General features: G+C 40.7%; 3 protein-coding genes across 5 annotated transcripts in view; all 3 read left to right on the forward strand.

Annotated features, from left to right (window-relative positions):
* Positions 1-1,080: 1,080 nt before the first annotated feature.
* On the forward strand, positions 1,081-5,444 carry LOC116046906 (pepsin A-like). The gene is made up of 10 exons (XM_031295379.1): positions 1,081-1,171; positions 1,284-1,359; positions 2,221-2,371; positions 2,464-2,581; positions 3,633-3,751; positions 3,985-4,181; positions 4,289-4,405; positions 4,671-4,812; positions 4,966-5,064; positions 5,157-5,444. Exons 1-10 carry the CDS (start codon positions 1,096-1,098, stop codon positions 5,292-5,294), a joined length of 1,233 nt encoding a protein of 410 aa, XP_031151239.1. The 5' UTR covers positions 1,081-1,095; the 3' UTR covers positions 5,295-5,444.
* A 2,999-nt stretch (positions 5,445-8,443) lies between these two features.
* LOC116046908 (PI-PLC X domain-containing protein 1-like) lies at positions 8,444-11,773 on the forward strand. Of its 2 annotated transcripts, XM_031295382.1 has the most exons (7): positions 8,444-8,725; positions 8,838-8,957; positions 9,386-9,510; positions 9,606-9,737; positions 10,265-10,417; positions 10,550-10,751; positions 10,933-11,773. In XM_031295382.1, exons 2-7 carry the CDS (start codon positions 8,846-8,848, stop codon positions 11,163-11,165), a joined length of 957 nt encoding a protein of 318 aa, XP_031151242.1. In that variant the 5' UTR covers positions 8,444-8,725; positions 8,838-8,845; the 3' UTR covers positions 11,166-11,773. The 2 variants fall into 2 exon arrangements, with proteins under 2 accessions (XP_031151242.1, XP_031151243.1); XM_031295383.1 differs by lacking the exon at positions 8,444-8,725 and having other exon boundaries at positions 8,869-8,957; positions 9,390-9,510.
* Positions 11,749-19,210, forward strand: part of spata20 (spermatogenesis associated 20) — a 66,478-nt gene continuing 59,016 nt past the window's right edge. For both annotated transcript variants that reach the window (XR_004896355.1, XM_035997492.1), the window contains exons 1-7: positions 11,749-12,078; positions 13,593-13,721; positions 13,834-13,898; positions 15,056-15,210; positions 16,426-16,569; positions 17,419-17,620; positions 17,725-17,855. Coding sequence is in view for 1 of the 2 variants with exons in the window: in XM_035997492.1 (XP_035853385.1) it covers positions 11,873-12,078; positions 13,593-13,721; positions 13,834-13,898; positions 15,056-15,210; positions 16,426-16,569; positions 17,419-17,620; positions 17,725-17,855 (1,032 nt within the window). In the remaining variant the exon portion in view is untranslated. The remainder of the gene's footprint in view (positions 12,079-13,592; positions 13,722-13,833; positions 13,899-15,055; positions 15,211-16,425; positions 16,570-17,418; positions 17,621-17,724; positions 17,856-19,210) is intronic.

Here is a 19,210-nt window from a genome sequence, read left to right on the forward strand (position 1 = left end):
CAATACATTATTCATTCACAAAGAAAATTGGTGTCCTTAAAGGTTGATTTTTTATTACTCTTTTTAGTTAACTTTAGCATGGGTTCATAAACTTATGAGCACCATTGTAACAGTTTTGTGTGCAATTGTATTTTAATGTGTTTAGTTTAGTAAAACCACAGCTTTATCAATATTTTATTAGCAGTAATTCATATGACTTTGATAAGACCTTGATAAAAGAGTAAATACATGATAACGTAGCAGCAAACACAATTATTGCTGAGACCCACGTGACCTATGTGACTGTGGTGTCAGTATTACGATGTTTGCAGTTTTCGTTGGTCTTTATTGCTGTATGTTATAGCACAATATACACATAACATTCACAAAAATATGGCAAATGCACAATAGAATTGGGGGTGGCTGTAGCTCAGTCCATAGGGAGTTGGGTTCAAGTCCCCGTATGGACCAAAGTGGAGTGTGGACTGGTAGCTGGAGAGATGCCTGGGCACTGCCAAGGTGCTCTTGAGCAAGTCCCCGAGCCCACTCACTCTGACATCTCTCCATTAGTGCATGTGTGGGACCTGAACATATGTGTGTGTATTTTAACAAACAGTGTAAATTGTAATTTCCCCACTATGGATCAATACAGAGTATACATTATTATTATTTTCAAGACTATAAAGCTTGTTTTCTTGAGATAAAGTTTTCGTATACATGCTGAGGCAAAGGTTTTAAAGAAAATAAAATGAAAGTATAAAAAGCATGAAATAAAATAAATAAAAAATAAAAATATACACAAAACTGAAACATTAACCCAGCTAAAACACTAAAATGTAACAGTTTCAAATGTACTAGAGCCATATCATGAACATAATTATAATGCATCACATTTTGACCTAGCGAAGAGACCTTTGCGGTTTCTTTTAGCGGTTGGCACCTTCAACATGAACACAAATATTACACTGTACTGCACTTATCAAGCTTTATCGGAAAGTTTGTGTACCTTTCTTTAATCATATAAATGACATTGTCTTGAGGTCAACGATTACTTTTTCCATTAGTTATCTTTATTAACTTATCACTTGTTTGTGTGAATTGCCTTATCATTGTGTAATGGTAAAATGTCAGTCCACCTGTATAAAAGAGGATGCATGCCCGTCTGTGGGTACTCAGGTTTTGGAGTCTTCAGGTGAGTACAGGATCCTAGACCTACTACTGTGTATCACTATTGCAGTATTTCAGTTTGAATGGTTCTGTAATGTGACCGACTTTAGTGACTGAAATGAATTTTCCCTGCACAGTTGATAGCCGAGCCAAGACAATGAAGTGGGCCGTCGTTGTGTGTGCCATGGTGGCACTGTCCGAGTGCTTCATCCAGTAAGTCAACCTCACCACTCAAACACGTTCCTGTACCTGTTGTATTTTTCATTTTTCCTACTACCTGAACTTCATTAGCTCCTACAAAATAACTGCAGACATATGACATTCAGGCTACATCTACACTACTACGTTTTAGTTTAAAAAAGAATATCCTTTACGTCTCTCGTCCACACTACTTTGGCGTTTCTGAGCCTCTGAGAACAGTGACGTATGGAAACACTGCTGACCCTGTTTTTCTCAGAGGTTGCAATGTAGTCTGGACGGGCGCTGAAGGAGACCTTTGGAAACGACGATGCACGTCAGTTGATCTTATCGGTTAGGTAGGCTTACGTACCTTTCAGTAACAGTTCCACCTCGTCGTCGGTCCAAGCAAATAAATCCCTGGTCTTACTTTTTGCTATTGTTGTTCTTTCTCCAAAGTATTTTCTGTATTTACAACTTTTACATCCATGATTTTTTAACTGCAGAGTAATGTCAGGCAATTCCTGTGTACGATGATTATGATATGCGAATGGTCATGTGATATGCGTTTCCACACGTGTTAATATGGACGGAGATTTGATCAGCTGCTGGACCTAAAACTCTTGTGTGGACGTAGATCATTTTTGTCTCAAAATGCCACTTAAAGTAGTAGTGTAGATGTGGCCTTAAAATTAACAAGTGTCAGGCCTCTTTGTATGTACTGCCCTCAAGAGTAAATCTGAATTTAAGTTAACGCAGCTGGGTTAGGCTCATATATGAGTATTGAGAGGTTTACGAGGAAGGATATATGAGAAAAACCTCTTTATAGCTCAATAAAAGGCTTATAAATATAGTTGAAATAACAGAATTTAAGTTGCTCCCTTTGGTGACACCTAGGGTCCCTCTGGAGAAGGGCAAGTCAGCCAGGGAGTACCTGGAGGAGCAGGGTCTGTGGGACCAGTATAGACTCAAGTACCCATACAACCCCTCAGCCAAGTTTGACCAGCGCTTTGCCGTGGGCAACGAGGCCATGACCAACGATGCTGATGTGAGTAACAGGTGCTAAAGCATAAAAAGACGAACTTTGCCAAATGGCTCATTTGGTCATGGGTAATCTAATTTTCTCATTGTCATCTTCAGCTGTCTTACTATGGAATCATCTCCATTGGAACTCCTCCTCAGTCATTTAAGGTCATCTTTGACACCGGCTCGTCTAACCTGTGGGTGCCCTCCATCTACTGCAACACTGCAGCCTGCAGTATGTACAACTATACATGAAAAAACACCTCCCCACTTTTAGACAGATGTTATACAGTATACTGGACTGAGGTTTGGTATCCAGTTTGCCATCTTATTTCTCTGATTCCGGGGTATTTCGAACATAAACAGTTTACACTGTTTTTTTCTTAGCTTCAGATTTTAGGGTTAGGATTAGGAATTTTGTGAAGTCCTGCGTGCCTTGACTGACACCTACCGAAGGTAAAACAGAAACACACGAAAGGCACACGCTGGCACATGTCAGCTAACCACCAAGGACCCTGGGGGAACTAGGTGACCATTAGCTAATAAAGCTAAGCTAATAAATATTGAAGAAAGAAAAAAACCCGATGTTAGTTAAATCCTATGAGTAATGATAGAGTCATCCAATAGTCCTGTAGTAGGATTTAGAGGCATCAAAATCCCCATGGTTTGGGTTAGGTATCCAGAGTTGGAATGGGTAGGGTTAGAACCTGAGAAAATGAAAGGAAAGGGAATGCAGACCCTGGGAGCATCTAGTCTAAAGAATAGGAGGGTTGGGGTTATAAAGTCATTGGAATAATTGCGGTGGCCTACTGATTCAGATGTGGTGGTTGTAGAAGGATGGTCCAGGTAATGACTGTAGAGGTTGTTTGTGCTGTTGGTGCCAGTAGGAAGGCCTCACCTTCTAGGGTTCCATCCCCGAGCAAAGCGTTCCCTTACTGGACTGGTAGACAAAGGAAAAGGGACAGAGCCAACTACCTGGAGCGACTGACTTTTGGGGTAGAAGAAGGGTCATAATGATCATTATGTTCTAAAGAATAGGAGGGTTGGGGTTATTGTTAGGGACACATTGGACTTTTGCCTAGCTATATCTGAGGCATTGTGATCCCTTTCGGCCAGATCAGAGGTCGTCAAACAGTCTCCGATTAGTTGTTCCCACGTCTAGATTACAAACGATTTGCATCATTTGCTTAACTTTTGACTTCTGCTATATTGCAAAGAAATATTATTATACATCCACACTACATCTGCAAGCCTTAATTCATTTTTTCACATCTTTACCTTCCTAGACAACCATAAGAAATTTAACCCTGGCGCAAGCAGCACTTACAGAAACAACGGCGGAGCTCTGAGTATCCGCTATGGTACCGGCAGCATGACTGGTATCCTTGGATATGACACTGTGACGGTGAGAAATAAAAGCATATACTATTACTTCAACAGGTAAATTTGTATTTATTCACAGTTCCCATGCACTGATTATTATTTTGTCTTATCGAGTTAAGAAATGAAGGCTCTCAGATTCCTTCAATATTAAATATCTGCTTGCAGGGTCATATTCAAAGCAAATGAAGGGGGTAGGCTATTCAGATTACAACTTTGAAAATCCCATTATAATTTGAGATGCAATTCGTCCGTCAGGTGGGTGGGCTCCCTGTGACAAACCAGATCTTCGGCTTGAGCGAGAGTGAGGCTCCCTTCATGCAGTACATGCGTGCTGATGGTATCCTGGGCCTGGCATACCCACGCCTGTCTGCTTCCGGCGCTACACCCGTCTTCGACAACATGATGCAGGAGGGCCTGGTCAACCAGGACCTCTTCTCTGTGTACCTGAGCTCGTAAGGACAGCCATAACTTTGCAGGATCGTACTACTTACTTATACCGAGACAGTAGTGCAATGGATTTCTAGGAAGTTTATCAGTACATTCTCGCTTTCCTCTGCAGTAACGCTCATCAAGGCAGTGTGGTGACCTTCGGTGGCATTGACCCCAACCATTACTCTGGTGCCATCTCCTGGATTCCTCTCTCCAATGAGCTGTACTGGCAGATCACAGTGGACAGGTAAAGCCACAGATACAGCATCTCAGGTCATTAAATTGCATTTAATTTTATTACGGTTTATTCCGAAGCGACTGCCAAGTGCATTTAACCATGAAGGTACAAACTCAAAACGGCGAGAATCACATGGAAGAAGTACATTAGCTTTAAGTAAGCCAAACTACAAAGTGCCACATGTAAGTGAAAGAGCAGGTCCCCTGAAAAGTATCTAAACCCAAGAGATATTGGCAAAAATGTTTATGCACGCTGTACTGTGTATCCCTTTCAGTGTTACTGTCAATGGTCAGGTTGTGGCTTGCCAAGGTGGTTGCCAGGCCATCGTGGACACCGGCACTTCTCTGATTGTTGGACCTCAGAGCAGCATCAGCAACATCAACCAAATGGTGGGAGCTACCAGCCAGAACGGAGACGTAAGTTCCAATAAAAAGACATGCTGTTTGAATGAAACAGATTTATGTAGCCTCGCATTAATGCAACCTGACTTGAACAGTAAAACCAACCAAATTTGAATACTCTTTCATACCTTTTTCTTTAATGTTCTTCTCTTTCTCCCTCTGCCTCAGTATATGGTCAACTGCAACAGCATTTCCCAAATGCCAGATGTGACCTTCCACATCCATGGACAGGAATTCACCATCCCAGGCTCTGCCTACGTCCGTCAGGTAAGTGTTTGCTTCTATGCCAGACTTTGTTTTATCTCACCTCACCATATTTCCCCTCCTTCTGACATTCTTCTCCTAAATCTCTCACACAGTCTCAATACTATGGTTGCCGTACTGGCTTTGGCAACGGAGGAGACAGCTTGTGGATCCTGGGTGACGTCTTCATCAGACAGTACTACTCCATCTTCAACAGAGCTCAGAATATGGTGGGTCTGGCCAAGGCTAGATAAGCAACCTGAAGTCACCTTTCCCAAGAGTCTTGAAATCATGTGTACATCTTAGTATTACAGTAGAATTTCCAATATGCCTGAGACTCAAATATTTTCCTTGTCCGGTATATGATATAATTTCCTCAAATCCAATAAAATGATTTAAATCAATTTGACTGGTGTTTTATGAAATTGCACAACAAATATACATGCCTCTTAATCTTTGTCAATGATGAGCTACTATAATATCTCATTTAACATGGCGGAAACCCAATGGAACACACCCTTTGATGCAAACACACACAAGCTTGCTAACAATTAGCCACTGAACTAGCCCATTGATTTGAAATGTGTTGGATTGGTTGGTACTGGAGGACAGACAGTAGTACTTTGTCATCCCATATAGGCTCAGTTGCAGTAGAAATGTCAACACTGGAGTTACAAAGAGTTAAAAATGATAATGTAATGGTGATCATGCTAACAATATTAGAACAAATTCTTTTGCCTGATATGACTGAATTGTCAGCAGTGGCGTAACGAGCCAACGCCGGGTCCTTAAGCAGGATAATCAATGCGGGCCCCCCTACTACAGCACGTGATGACGGCGCAATGTCCACGAGTAGGCTACCATCAATAGGACAGGATAGGATCATAGAGACACAGCATATAAGAGATGAGATGACTGACAAAATCAGGAGTAGCCTACGCGCACCACAACAACAACAAAAAAACACTGGTGAATGCGCACCATAACACATGAAAAAACACACAAGGGTAGTCCCTCCAGGATTGTTGCGGCCCAAGATGCCTGATTTTGCGATAGAAGTTGCGATGTCTTTTGTATCGCTATTGTGTTTGTTGCAATGAAGTTGCAGAAGACAAGGAAAGTTGCAAAAAAAAGTTTTTTGTATAGTTCTTTAAAAGGACACTTTTTTTGGGGAGAATAATAATTATTACTATTAATTAATTACTCTGGGCTGAGATTTCCTAGCAACCTTACCAAAAAGGCTCAGGATGCTACAAATGTTGGTATAATATGAAAATGGCTGGTGGATTTAAGACAAAAAGTAACAATTCATTGAATGAATCAAATTTGAACATATGTGTCACTGTCAGTGGCTTGTTGATCTTTATATTGTTAGTTAATTTCCTATCCTGGCCTGGGACACACATTGATACGGTTTGATAAAGTACTTATTGGACTTTAACTTATCATTGCACTTACAATAATGAGTGTAGCTGTCCTCAATTTTTTGTGTGTGTGTGTGTGTGTGTGTGTGTGTGTCAGTCGCAGGGGGAACTCAGCAGCCCCGCCCGCTGCAGAGATCAGACAGGATGTAAACAGCAGCAGCTTTCACTGACTTTAGAGTGAAAAAACGTTACAGCGTACATTGATGTTAAAATGTTTACAGGTTGGCAGGACGGTCTGAAATGCTTTGCACAGTCTTTCGCTGTATGTTTTGTTGATAAATGTGAGATGTTCGAGTCACACACGTGAAGAGAACGGTCTCTGAAACAAGGAAATTAATTTGACCCCTTCTCACTCCCGCTTACCGATAGTTACGCGTCTGATTGTCAGATAATCAAAACCGGTATTGATTTAGTGACTACATCTTGGTTTTGGACAACTTCTTTCCTCACTGTTACTAGACCTAAGTGCACATTGATGGTATGAGGAAGTAACTTGAATACTGCAGCCTCCAAATGAGCAACAATATGCGACAATATCCGTTCTCATGGATAGATGGATGGATGGATGGATGGATGGATGGATGGATGGATGGATGGATGGATGGATGGATGGATAGATAGATAGATAGATAGATAGATAGATAGATAGATAGATAGATAGATAGATGTATATGATGTGACAAGTGTGTGAATAAAAATTAAGTTGTTACATTCAACTAATTGAAAGGCCGGCCGGCCGGCTGGCTAGTAGGCTAGCTTGCTTGCTAGGGGGCTAATTGTTTAGCGGTGCAGACGGTGCAGAAAGACAGCCGTTTGTTTGCTTTCCTCACTACCGTTTTCAAGCTGAACAGCCAATCAGATGGATTGGCTGTTCAGCCGACGGTAATGCCGGCCTATGCCGATTAACATGTGGAGTCCCAAATGGACCGATGGCCCATAGTCGCCTTGGTGTGTCAGGGCCTTAAGTGTAGCAATGTGATAGCAAGTGGTCGTATGTATGGGAGTCTCACTGCGGAGACTCTGCGGTATCCTGGTCCTAAGTTGGGCCTGAGATTCTTGTGATTAACTCCTTTAACTGTTGGCTCGGAGTGTCCCTGAAACGCTGCGTATCCAGGGCCGTAAATATAGACAATGCGGTTGCACTGGGGCCCGTAGGGTGTGGGGGCCTATAGACAGAGGGGGCCCTCCAACAATGTGTTGGGCAGAGAGTGAGAGTGACTTCACCACCTAGATGGTCAAAGAAACAACGTTAAATAAAATACGGTTCAACTTTCTATACATGTCTTCGGAAATCAAACCCATCTCTTTCATGGTGTTATTTAATATTTCTGTATATCAGTCTGCAGTAATCTATAAAATGTAGTAAAGTATGCAGACATAGAAGCGATGCAAAAAACATACGGAAGGAGAATAGGTATAAAGATTCTGAATCAGCATTCACACAATAAAACTGTGTACATCCATAATGTCCTGCAACTATTCCTTTCACACACAGCTCTAATAGTCATCAAGTCTATCTGAGATCCTGAGTGTCTACATTTCGTTTGTTTTAAATGAGTGATCAAGAAAAGGTTCTCAATGTTAACCTATGTTGAATACAATTGTACCTGAAAATGTACATGAAAGCGCGAACTTATCATTATTTCGGTTGGTTTTTAGCCCATTGATTCGAAATATATGAATATATCGAGTATATAAAGACAATAGTACTTTGTTGTCCCATATAAGCTCAGTTGCAGTACAAATCTCAACACTGAAGTTAAAAAGACTTAAAAGCACATTTTAATGTTGATCATGCTAACAATATTAAAATGAACTCTTTTGCCTGATATGACTGAATTGTCAGATAACCAAAACCTGTATTCATTTGGTTTTGGACAACATGTTACAGTTACTCCAAATGTGTAAACCAGTCAGAAACATACAGTATAGAGTTTCTTTCCTTACTGTTGTTACTGTTGTTGACTTTAGTGCACATTAATGGATAAGGAAGAAGGAAGAAGAAGAAAAACTTGATGTGTTCTTTAAACATTCCTGTCAGAATTTATTCTATCTGGATTTCCTCATACAATGAGCTTCCTGATGACAAGGACTTGTCTGACCACAGCAGATACCCGCCTCGGTCGCTTACCACGGTGCTATAGGCAGTAACTGAATACTGCAGCCTCCAAATGAGCGGCAATATACGAGAATATCAGTTCTTTGAATAGTTCTACACTGTCAAGTCTGAGGTAGGAAAGAACTCAAGACAAGCTGGCAGGGTAAGTGGTGTTCCTCTAAACATTTGAACTTAATTGTTTTTTTTCTTCATTATTAGATACAAATACTGTACTGGTAAGAGATTGAGAGTTGACTTTGCATTGTTTTATGTAGAATTTGAGATGGCAATGTCTACAGGAGAAGGCAAAACAGAAGTCACAAGCAACAGTGACTGGATGTCGCAACTACGACCTGAACTCCACGACACTCCTCTCTATAAACTGGCCATACCAGGTATGTAGCTAAAATAATGTAGCTGCTTACATTGCTACTGCATTCAACTTATACACAGCACTTTGCCCAGTTTTGACAGGATATGAATCAAGGATTTTCAAGTGAAAAACATGTATCTCCATAACACATTTTCAAAACCTAAAAAATAAGCAATTTTTCAGCTTTCTGACAATCTGCTATTTTTATAGTTTTGACAATGGGTTTTTAAATCCTAAAAAGGGAAACAATAATTGCAGATATATAGTTTATTATTATATATATGGAGGTTTATTAAGACAGTGGCATTGCTTTGACACGTGTGTGTGTGTGTGTGTGTGTGTGCGTGTGTGTGTGCGCGTGTGTGTGTGTGTGTGTGCATGTGTGTGCGTGCGTATGTGTGCGTGTGTGTGTGTGTGTGTGTGTGTGTGTGTTTGTGTTTTATTTTCTAGGTAGCCATGACTCAATGACTTATGACTTGGACATTAACTCTGCTATAATAGAACCTGATGAACTGAAAAAATGGAGCTGGATAATATGTGCACGTGAACTAGTGCGCACAGCGGCAACTACTCAGGTAAATGGTGTTTTAAACCTACCGACTGTGTTTGTGCATAATGAGAAATATAGAGGGGAGTGTTTGTTTGACTGCTGTAATGTCTTGCGATGCAGGATGTGACTATCACACAGCAGCTGGATGCAGGAGTTCGCTACTTTGACCTGAGGATCGCTCACAAGACAAATGACCCTGACCCCAATAAGTTTTACTTTTATCATGGGCTGTGCACACGGACTGATGTGGAGGTAAAAAACATTGCCTCTTTTCATTAAGTATACATCAAATGAATGAATAACTTACTGAGAATACAACTCGACACAGCCGAATAAATCAAACATGACGTGGGCTTGAAAAGATACGTTAAATTAACATTTTAGAGCTTTTTTGGTATCTGACAGGGGGATCTAAACTCACAGCCTCAGTATTTTTTAAATCCTGTCAAGGGCCCTGAACATTGTAATGTTACACCAGTCAGTAAAAAAATGTCATCATTCCTCTCAAGTTTAATCAAAAGTGGACTTGTGACCAGTGCTGTGGGGTAATACATTTATTTCGGTATGATACTTTTAGGTTTGTAGTTGAGCTTTTTCTTGATATTTGACCATCTATTAAATGAATTAGCAATAAAAAAAATGATGTGCAGAAGGTGTTTTTCTTATAAATAAGTCACACCAAATAAAATATATGTCAAAGGAAAAATAAGTGCAATAGAGAAGATATCTGTATGTGATGCCAACCGTATTAAGAGTTATCATTCTGCCATTGGGATCAGACTGTTCTCAGGGACATAAATGACTGGGCAGAGAAGCACCCCAAAGAGATCCTCATCCTGGCTTTATCCCACTTCAAAGACTTCAACGAAGAGCTCCACCAAAGTCTTATCAAATCCATTAAGACCGTGTTTGGAGCCAAACTCCGTAACAAGGTAAAGTATACAGAAACTTTCCGTTAAGATTAATAAGATCATCTCATATTTAAAGTACCCACACTAAAATATTATGGTTTTCAAATAAAAAGAACTTGACCTTATACTACTACCAAAATAAAATCTTTCAAGGTATCAACACAGGACCCCTTCCCAACCCTGAAGAGTTGCTGGGACAAAGGCACAAATGTCATAGTTTCCTATGATCATTCTGCAAATCAGGAGCCCGAGTTATGGCCTGGAATAAAGTATTACTATGGCAATAGTATGGACCCCGCAACGATTGAATCAAAGCTTGAATCAGCTCTTCATAAGAGAGGGTCTAAAGCACAGGGTGAGTTCTTTCTGTTCCTGTGGCATAATGGGCTGATGTTAACACTAAATTACATCACACAAGTCACATAGTGCAAAGCTATTGATGCATAAGAGCATTTAAGAGCAGAGCCATTTAAGGGAATTAGATTCTGTTCTATGAACTGATTGCTGAGCTTTCATTTGTCCCCCTTGACCTGCAGATTTCTTTGTGTGCGGCCTGAACCTGACACTGCCAGAAGACACCGGGGTACTCAAGTACATCCTTAACCCTTGTGACAAGCTTACCAACGTCATAAAGAGGAGTCTGCCAAGGATGCTGCAGTGGTTAAAACAGCAATATAGCCAAACACCTTATATGAACATAGTTGCCTCAGACTTGGTGACTTGTGACGACTTTGTCTCAACGGTTGTCCAGCTCAATTGGCCTCAATAGGGCAGACTATGCATACTTTACACTGGTTGATTGTGGGGTTTTAGAGTGTGTGGAGCTGGAAGGGGCGCTGTGTAGCCTACTGTTGGGGAGAAAGGCTAGTCTATATGTAGGCTATGTAGCCCAACTGTTACAGGCTAATGGGGCTGCATGTTATGAAATTGTTTGCCAGGTTTTCTGGTTATTAATCATTGTATATTAATATGGGGCTGGTGGAGTGGTTTTCTTTGTTTTTTTTGCTTTTTTGTTTCAGACTTTTAGTGGGTGTATTTGGTGTAGCCTATGCATGCATGTGTCATACATCAACACCCCTCTGAGTCTAGATGGATGGATTTTACAGTAGGTGTGTATAGGTTTTACAGTTAACATTATCCTATGCAAGCCTACTGGTGTTTTTAGGTGAGATGTTTTATTAAAGAACATCAAAAGTATTTTCTTTTTTTCTATTCATTCTCTTTCCATTTTTAACATTTACTGTCTTGCTCTCGCACTAAACATTGTGTATTATGAGAAGAACCTACACACACTCCTTTGATTGTTTTAAATGTCCTTAATCTGTTGGAGCGCCATCATGTGTCAACTCATGGTATTGCAATAAAATGTTCACCTCATGCCTGGAAGTTTTGGCTGGTTTATATGTGTCAACAAAGTAGCTAAGGCTAGCTTGCTGAAGTAACGTTAAGTAACGTAAACACACTTGGTGGATTAGGATGATAAGACTAGCATTGCGTCGGTCGGCTTCCAAAAATAGCCGCGTGAAGCCTGCACGCCTTTTAACTGCAGCTTTTTTGGGAGCGGACAGTCCACAGCAGAACTCAGGGAGTAACATTAACGTTAGGTGTTTCAGACAAATTCCCCACCCACCAAGCGACAAGTCACCGCTCAACCACCATCCCCAGCCGACCTACCACCTCAGGTAAAGCCACCAAGGCTAATATCATGTTAACGCTAACGTTAGATGTCCGTTACTTTGAGACGTTTCAGCAAACATGCCTAATTTAGCAACAAAATCAATTGCACGTCAAATGTCGATAAATGTTATGTTACTTGCTGCGTGGTCAGTTGTTGTGACAATTGTGGACGTGCTAAAGGCGAATAGAAGAGTTAGCTACGCGAAACTCCAATAGGGAATCATACAATTTAATATGCCCCTAACATAAACTATTGCTAGGAGACATGCCACTGTGAGAAAAGACATTCAGCGAAGGTCCAAATGCCTCGTTTGTCAATTCGGTATAACTACATAAGCCACAATGCAGCACCTATTTATAATACTTTATCATCTTTTCTATTTGGTTTGCCTGCTAATTCCACGACCACACTGCTAACGTTAACGTAAACGGTAAAATCTAATGCTAGCTTTTGTAAAATATTTAATCGATATATGTCCATGTGTCATATTTATTGTTGGCCGAATTTTAAGACATGGTCTAATATTTCGGAGACTGTGTTCACTCATGTTTTCAGGGGCCTGAGCTTATTCCTATAAGCAAAGTCACATTAAACCATGAAATATTCAAATGGAAGTCGACATGACTGTCCTTTGGCTAACAGCTACAGTGCTTGACACTAGCTAACGTTACTGCAGCTGTAGGAGGTGTAGCAAGCTTCTTCAGCATCAGCTAGCTGGAAGCGTTATAACTCTTTGTTTAAATAGTATATCCATGCTGGTTAAACAACTAGCTAACGGCAGACTAACGTAGCAAAGTTAACCGTTAGCAGGGCGCCACGCTGTAAAACAAGATTTGGTTTTAATGAGCTTACATGTAGTTACGTGACATCATTTATCAATGTTGCCCTTTTCTGTGACAGAAACTGCCATACACCTTTTTGACAGCAGACATTTTCACTTGTCATACCAAGAAAGGCACAGGTGTACTAATTACATTAGTAACTTAGTGATGGCCAACAATTGGTTTTTAACTGAAACATGCATAATCGCAAAAACCCTGCGATGCAGCAACCTTTAATTCAATACACCTGTTTTTTTATCTGCTATGACGTGACAAAAAAAATCTCATACAAAACATATGTTATATAATATTGCATGGATACGTCCTTTCCTACCATTAAGATTTTCATATAATTATGAAAGCTTAATAATGTCGCCATCAGGGGGTTACGGTACCATATTATCTAAATAGCATAGACACTGTTGATGAAAAGGATAACACAAGAGCAATGCAATATTTTTCTTGTATATAGCTGGTAATTCACACACCAGCATTGACATTATGTCATTAATGCAAAGCACCAAGATAATGATCAAAAATATGTTTTGTAGCAAAAATATCCCACTGTATGGGATATCTGGAGTAACTAATGTCACACAAAATAAACATTTTTCCCCTTTCTGGCTTATGCAGATTTCTAGACATTGTCGCCCAACAAACAGTGACTAAAATTGTAAATATGTTTGTGTGTTTCCAGTTCATCTCTCTTTATGAGCATGGCGTCAGAGGGTGAAGGGTCGTCATCCACGCCTCGCAGACACACCAACAGGTTAGCCATGGAGAGGTCGCCGTACCTGCTGCAACATGCACACAACCCTGTTGACTGGTGAGTGCCTGTGAACTACAGATAGGCACACTTTTCTGAAAGACATAATACATCGTAATACAATGTCAAATATAAACTAATGTCATGTTTGTCAATGTCTTGTTTGTTTCAGGTATCCATGGGGACAAGATGCTTTTGACAAAGCAAAGAACGAAGACAAACCAATCTTTTTATCAGGTAAGACCCCCCCCCCCCTTCACACCTGAGAGTTAAAACAAAGCCCAAACAAACAATGTTCCTTCTTATTCTTACTAGCCTTATCCTTCTGTAAAATAAAGTTGTAGTAAAACTGAGTTACAATAGTTAATACAGAATGAAATAAGGACCAATAAAGTAGCTTAAATAAAAATGCTGGTTTACAAATAGAAAATTAAATACAAAATGGAAAACCGAACTTTATAGAACCAGAATGTTGGGAGTGTGCCTTCATGATGGTAAAATAACTTTACAAAAAGGAGTAAGAACAGAAAGAAAAGACATTCATCAGACCTTAATTCACTTTAAACAAATGATGGTTGGACAGGTGTAATGTACATAATCCAACTTCCCCATAAAAAACTTGTCCTGTTGCACTCTAATAGACAAAATAATTCTTTACATCCTAATCCAATCATCAGTTGTAGGTATGTCTGATTTGAGCCGCTTTCTAGTAGTCTCTTTCCTGCCCACTTTGCTTAAAATTCAAAATAGATATCGCACATGAGAGGTAATATTTTGTAATGGCAGGGCATTCAAATACAAATACAGGGTCTTTTTTTAATTTATTTTTTTAAGATTATTTTTTTGGCCATTTTCAGCCTTTATTTTGATAGGACAGCAGAAGACATGAAAGGGGAGACAGAGGGAGGAATGACATGCAGCAAAGGGCCGCAGGTCGGAGTCGAACCCGGGCCTGCTGGATCGAGGAGTAAACCTCTATGTATGGGCGCCCGGATAGCTCAGTTGGTAGAGCGGGTCTCTAATTTAAATGGAATGTCCACCTGAAGTCGCAACTGGCATTGACATGCATTTCATTTTGGGGCCACTCCACTTTGAATAGAAGTTTCAGTGTGAGAAAAGAGAAATGATCCCTGTAAATAGTATTTATAGAGTGTGGTCTAGACCTACTCTATCTGTAAAGTGTCTTGAGATAACTCTTGTTATGATTTGATACTATAAATAAAATTTAATTGAATGGTAAGTCCTACCTACACATACCTCTGATATAAGATGACAATACCAGCTGGAAAATGCCCCCCAAAAAATTCACATGATGTCATACTGACTTACTGTAGTTGTGCTTGTACTGGAAATGACACATTTGTTTCCTGTAAACCTCCCTCTTTGACCATCAGTGGGCTACTCAACGTGCCATTGGTGCCATGTTATGGAGAGGGAGTCTTTCGAAGATGAGGAAATTGGCAAAATCCTTAGTGACAACTTTGTCTGCATCAAGGTAGACCGAGAAGAGAGACCCGATGTGGACAAGGTCTACATGACTTTTGTACAGGTGGGTGTACACGTGTGCTCACATTTCCCACTAGAGGTGTGAAAAGATCTCGTCCCACCAGATCTCGCGAGACTTCTCGTCGAATTAAAAATTGTCTTGCGATATCAGTCACAAGACACAGACTGGCTGGTCTTACAATACATCTGGCTTTGAAGACAAGTCTGGCTTTGACCTCTAAATTAGCATAGAACATCCCCTGCCCGTTTCGCCAAAGTTGACTCTGAGTTCACTTTTGCAGAGCAGTAGCGAAGTTGCAATTGTACAAAGCTGCCGGTGAAACCCAGCGTAAAACGTAAGAGGGTACGGCCGCTCTCTCTCTCACTCGCGCCCGACACACACACACGGACTGCAGCGTGCAGTTCAGTGTGGCGCTGACTTGCGCAGATCGCTGTCTTTCGCTGTGTTTTTTTAAATGAGTCGGAAGCAGAAAGCAAAACCTAACTTTGCCTTTAATGATATTTACCAAAGAGAAATGTTCTCCCCTCGTCTTAAAATGGTCATTAAGTCCATACAAGAGCAGCCTACTTTCTTGTTTACTGCTGCAATTAAACGCTTGGATACGTTGTAACCTTGGTTCTCTGAGTAAAGACAATTTTTCCTTGTCTGGCTATCACCAGATCAATCTTTTAAGATTGAACATTAGTCTAGGGAGTCTGCTCTGTATTTTCTACTGCACAAGAGGCGTGATCAACGGGCATAGTTCAAATAATTCTGTATGCAATTGGATAGTCCTTCAACCAATCAGACCAACGATCCGGGTGACGAAGCAGCGACAGCCGCATCAACGGGTTGCTGCCGGTTGCTGCGCTTCGGTGGCCTCCATGTTGAATGTAAACAAAAAGCTGCTTGCCGTCGCTTCTCTATCGTGTTAAACCCGCCAATAGCGCGCCAGGTGGATAAGCCAGTTTGTGATTGGTCCCCACAGATTTGCAATGGAAGCAGGATAGAAAAATTCTGCCTGAGCTGCAGGGCGAAATCAAATCGCCGGCAGATCGGGCTGGGTTTACCCAGTCTAAATTTTTCCAGTCATATTTCTTAATTTATGTTTTCTTTAAAATAGTGTTAAAATCTCGCCTCATCTCGTTCTCGTGAACCCAGTCTCGTGTCTCGTCTTGTAAGCGGAGTCTCGTCACACCCCTATTTCTCACACAAGCCTCTTATATTTTTGTTCTCTGCTGATACTCTCTCATGACCTTTGCTTGCTTCTGTCTACAGGCAACGTGTGGAGGTGGAGGTTGGCCCATGAGTGTGTGGTTGACCCCTGACCTACGGCCTTTCATTGGAGGCACCTACTTCCCTCCTACAGACCATGCTAGAAGACCTGGGCTCAAAACAGTTCTCACCAGAATCATGGAACAGGTAAAAGGTTTGACAAGTGATGTTTTGTGCTGTTCTTTACTTCCTGCCCATTCAGACAACACATTTCATGACATAGACATAAGGCATCGACAAGTGAACGATGTTTACAATGCAAGAACAAGAAAATCTAGTGTTCTCGTCTGTTCTCAGCATCTTTGTCATCCCTGCCGGAGGTGGAAAGTAACAAATTACGAATACTCATGTTACTGCAATTGAGTCGCTTTTTTTTTTTTTTTTTGTGTACTCTTTCTTTTTAAAGTAGTTTTTAAAATCTGTAATTTTACTTTTACTTAAAGGAAAAATCCTGCGCAAAATCAACCTAGGGGTCACGTTAGCGAGGAATGAAAGTAGATAAAAAAGGTCTCTAAGGTTGTGTTGCACTGTTGCTTTGGCAAAGTATCTGTCAACTAACTAAAATCTAAAGCGCAATATGGCTTTGTGCCCTTATCGAATCGCAAAAGACTGCGATTTAATCAAATAAGTATAAAAGGTATACATAAGATATTAAATAAATATAACTATGTTCTACTGTTCTAACGCGGCTCCCTCTCTTTAGTTTCTCTCTAGCTCGGTCGATCATATACCGTGCTCGTGGGCGCTCGTTGAGCCTCCGTCCGAAACTGCAAGTTATAGGAGACATTCCCTTATGCAGCTGCCTAGATCTCTAGAGACGCACATCAATTCATACTTGAATACAGGACAGGTTTAGTAAAGGATTATTATGGCTGAATAGATCTTCTCTTCCCCTGACCTGTGTTTTAGGAGTCACTTAATGTTACCTAAGTTTTCCCCCTTGTCTCATCTTACCATAACATGGTGTTTCTGGAAAAATTCCACCACAATCCCCAGTGGCAGAATAACCGTCCTACTTTGGAGTCCAGTGGCGAGAGGATCCTCGAAACTCTGAAGAATGGAACGGCCGTAGCTGCAAACCCAGGAGAGAGTCCTCCAGCGGCCCCAGATGTTGCTAATCGCTGCTTCCAGCAGTTGGCGCATTCCTACGAGGAGGAGTACGGAGGCTTTAGAGACGCTCCCAAGTTCCCCACACCAGGTACACTCAGCACGGGCAACAGTGGACATGTTTGAGGCTCCCAGCCCTGCTGGGCCTGTTGGATGCTCTTCATCTGACATCTCTATTCATCTTTCTCTCCATAGTGAATCTGATGTTCCTCATGTCTTACTGGTCTGTGAATCGCACCACCTCAGAAGGGGTGGAGGCCCTTCAGATGGCCTTGCATACGCTCCGTATGATGGCGCTGGGAGGCATCCACGACCACGTGGCTCAGGTTCGTACACACTTGAATTGAAAAGTAGGGTTGCACGATATTGATAAAATGTGATATTGTGATATTGATTCTGAATGTTGCGATATCGATTATGAATATTGCGATATTGATATTAATTTAGATATTTTTGAACACGTAAAATTACAAACGTTACGGGAAAATGCATCAAAATAGATTCATAACAAATACAACATAAGGTTTATTTCAACTGACGGTCATATTGGACTGGTACAACATGAATAAATAAATAAATAAGGACCATGTCTACAGAACAGGACATGTTTCACTGGTTGGACAGTATAAAATATATATAAATAAAGAGAACAGGACATGTTTTACTGGTTGGACAGTATAAAATACATAAATAAATAAAGAGAACAGGACATGTTTTACTGGTTGGACAGTATAAAATATATATATAAATAAAGAGAACAGGACATGATTTACTGGTTGGACAGTATAAAATAAATAAAGAGAACAGGACATAACTTTTCTTTCGCTTCTGATTCGTTCCGTTTAGTTGTCTCTCTCTATTTCTCCACTTACACTGTCACTCTGTCCACATATGCACACACGTGTAGGCCTGTCACGATAACAGATTTTGCTGGACGATAAATTGTCCCAGAAATTATCGCGATAAACGATAATATTGTCGTTCTGAGACCATTTTCATCTAATATAATGATAATGACATAATAATGTAGGTACATCTTTTCAAAGCTCAATAAACTTTTATTTCTAAAGAATATTTAACACTGGAACTGGAAGATATTTTAAATATCCACAATATGTCTTTGATCTCCTTTAGTATGTCGTCTTTCACGCTGTTGTACTGTTGTGGAATTGACTTTGTGACCCGTATGTTCTCCCAGGCAATTCGTACTGGCTGTCAATGGTTTGCAGCATTCCTTGAGTGTTTGTGCGATAGACTACAGACTGTACTACATTTAACAATTATTTATTAAACACTAAATATAAAATTTAAATAATAATATATAATTAATAAATTATATCTATCTATTTCTATGTGGCTATCTGCCACATGGCGAGTAAATGTTTGTACCAAAATAGTTCTGTTTTTCAGTCTTCATTTTGCTCCTCTGCTGTCTGCAGGTCGGAGCTTTGCGGGGTGGGGACACGCACGCACACACGCGCACACACGTGCACACACGCGCACACACAGACGCCAGCCACTATGTCACTTCTGTTTACTGATAGCTAGCGTTTACCTCAGGCTAATTCATTAGCTAGTAAGTGGCAATTTTTGACAAGCAGGTAACGGAGTCTCAGTTCACCGTCCGGGAGCCTCTTTGACACACTGACAGCTGTAGGCTTGTACCAGTTAATGTTCTGTG

This window comes from Sander lucioperca, chromosome 22, assembly GCF_008315115.2.
Source record: "Sander lucioperca isolate FBNREF2018 chromosome 22, SLUC_FBN_1.2, whole genome shotgun sequence".
NCBI lineage: Eukaryota > Metazoa > Chordata > Actinopteri > Perciformes > Percidae > Sander > Sander lucioperca.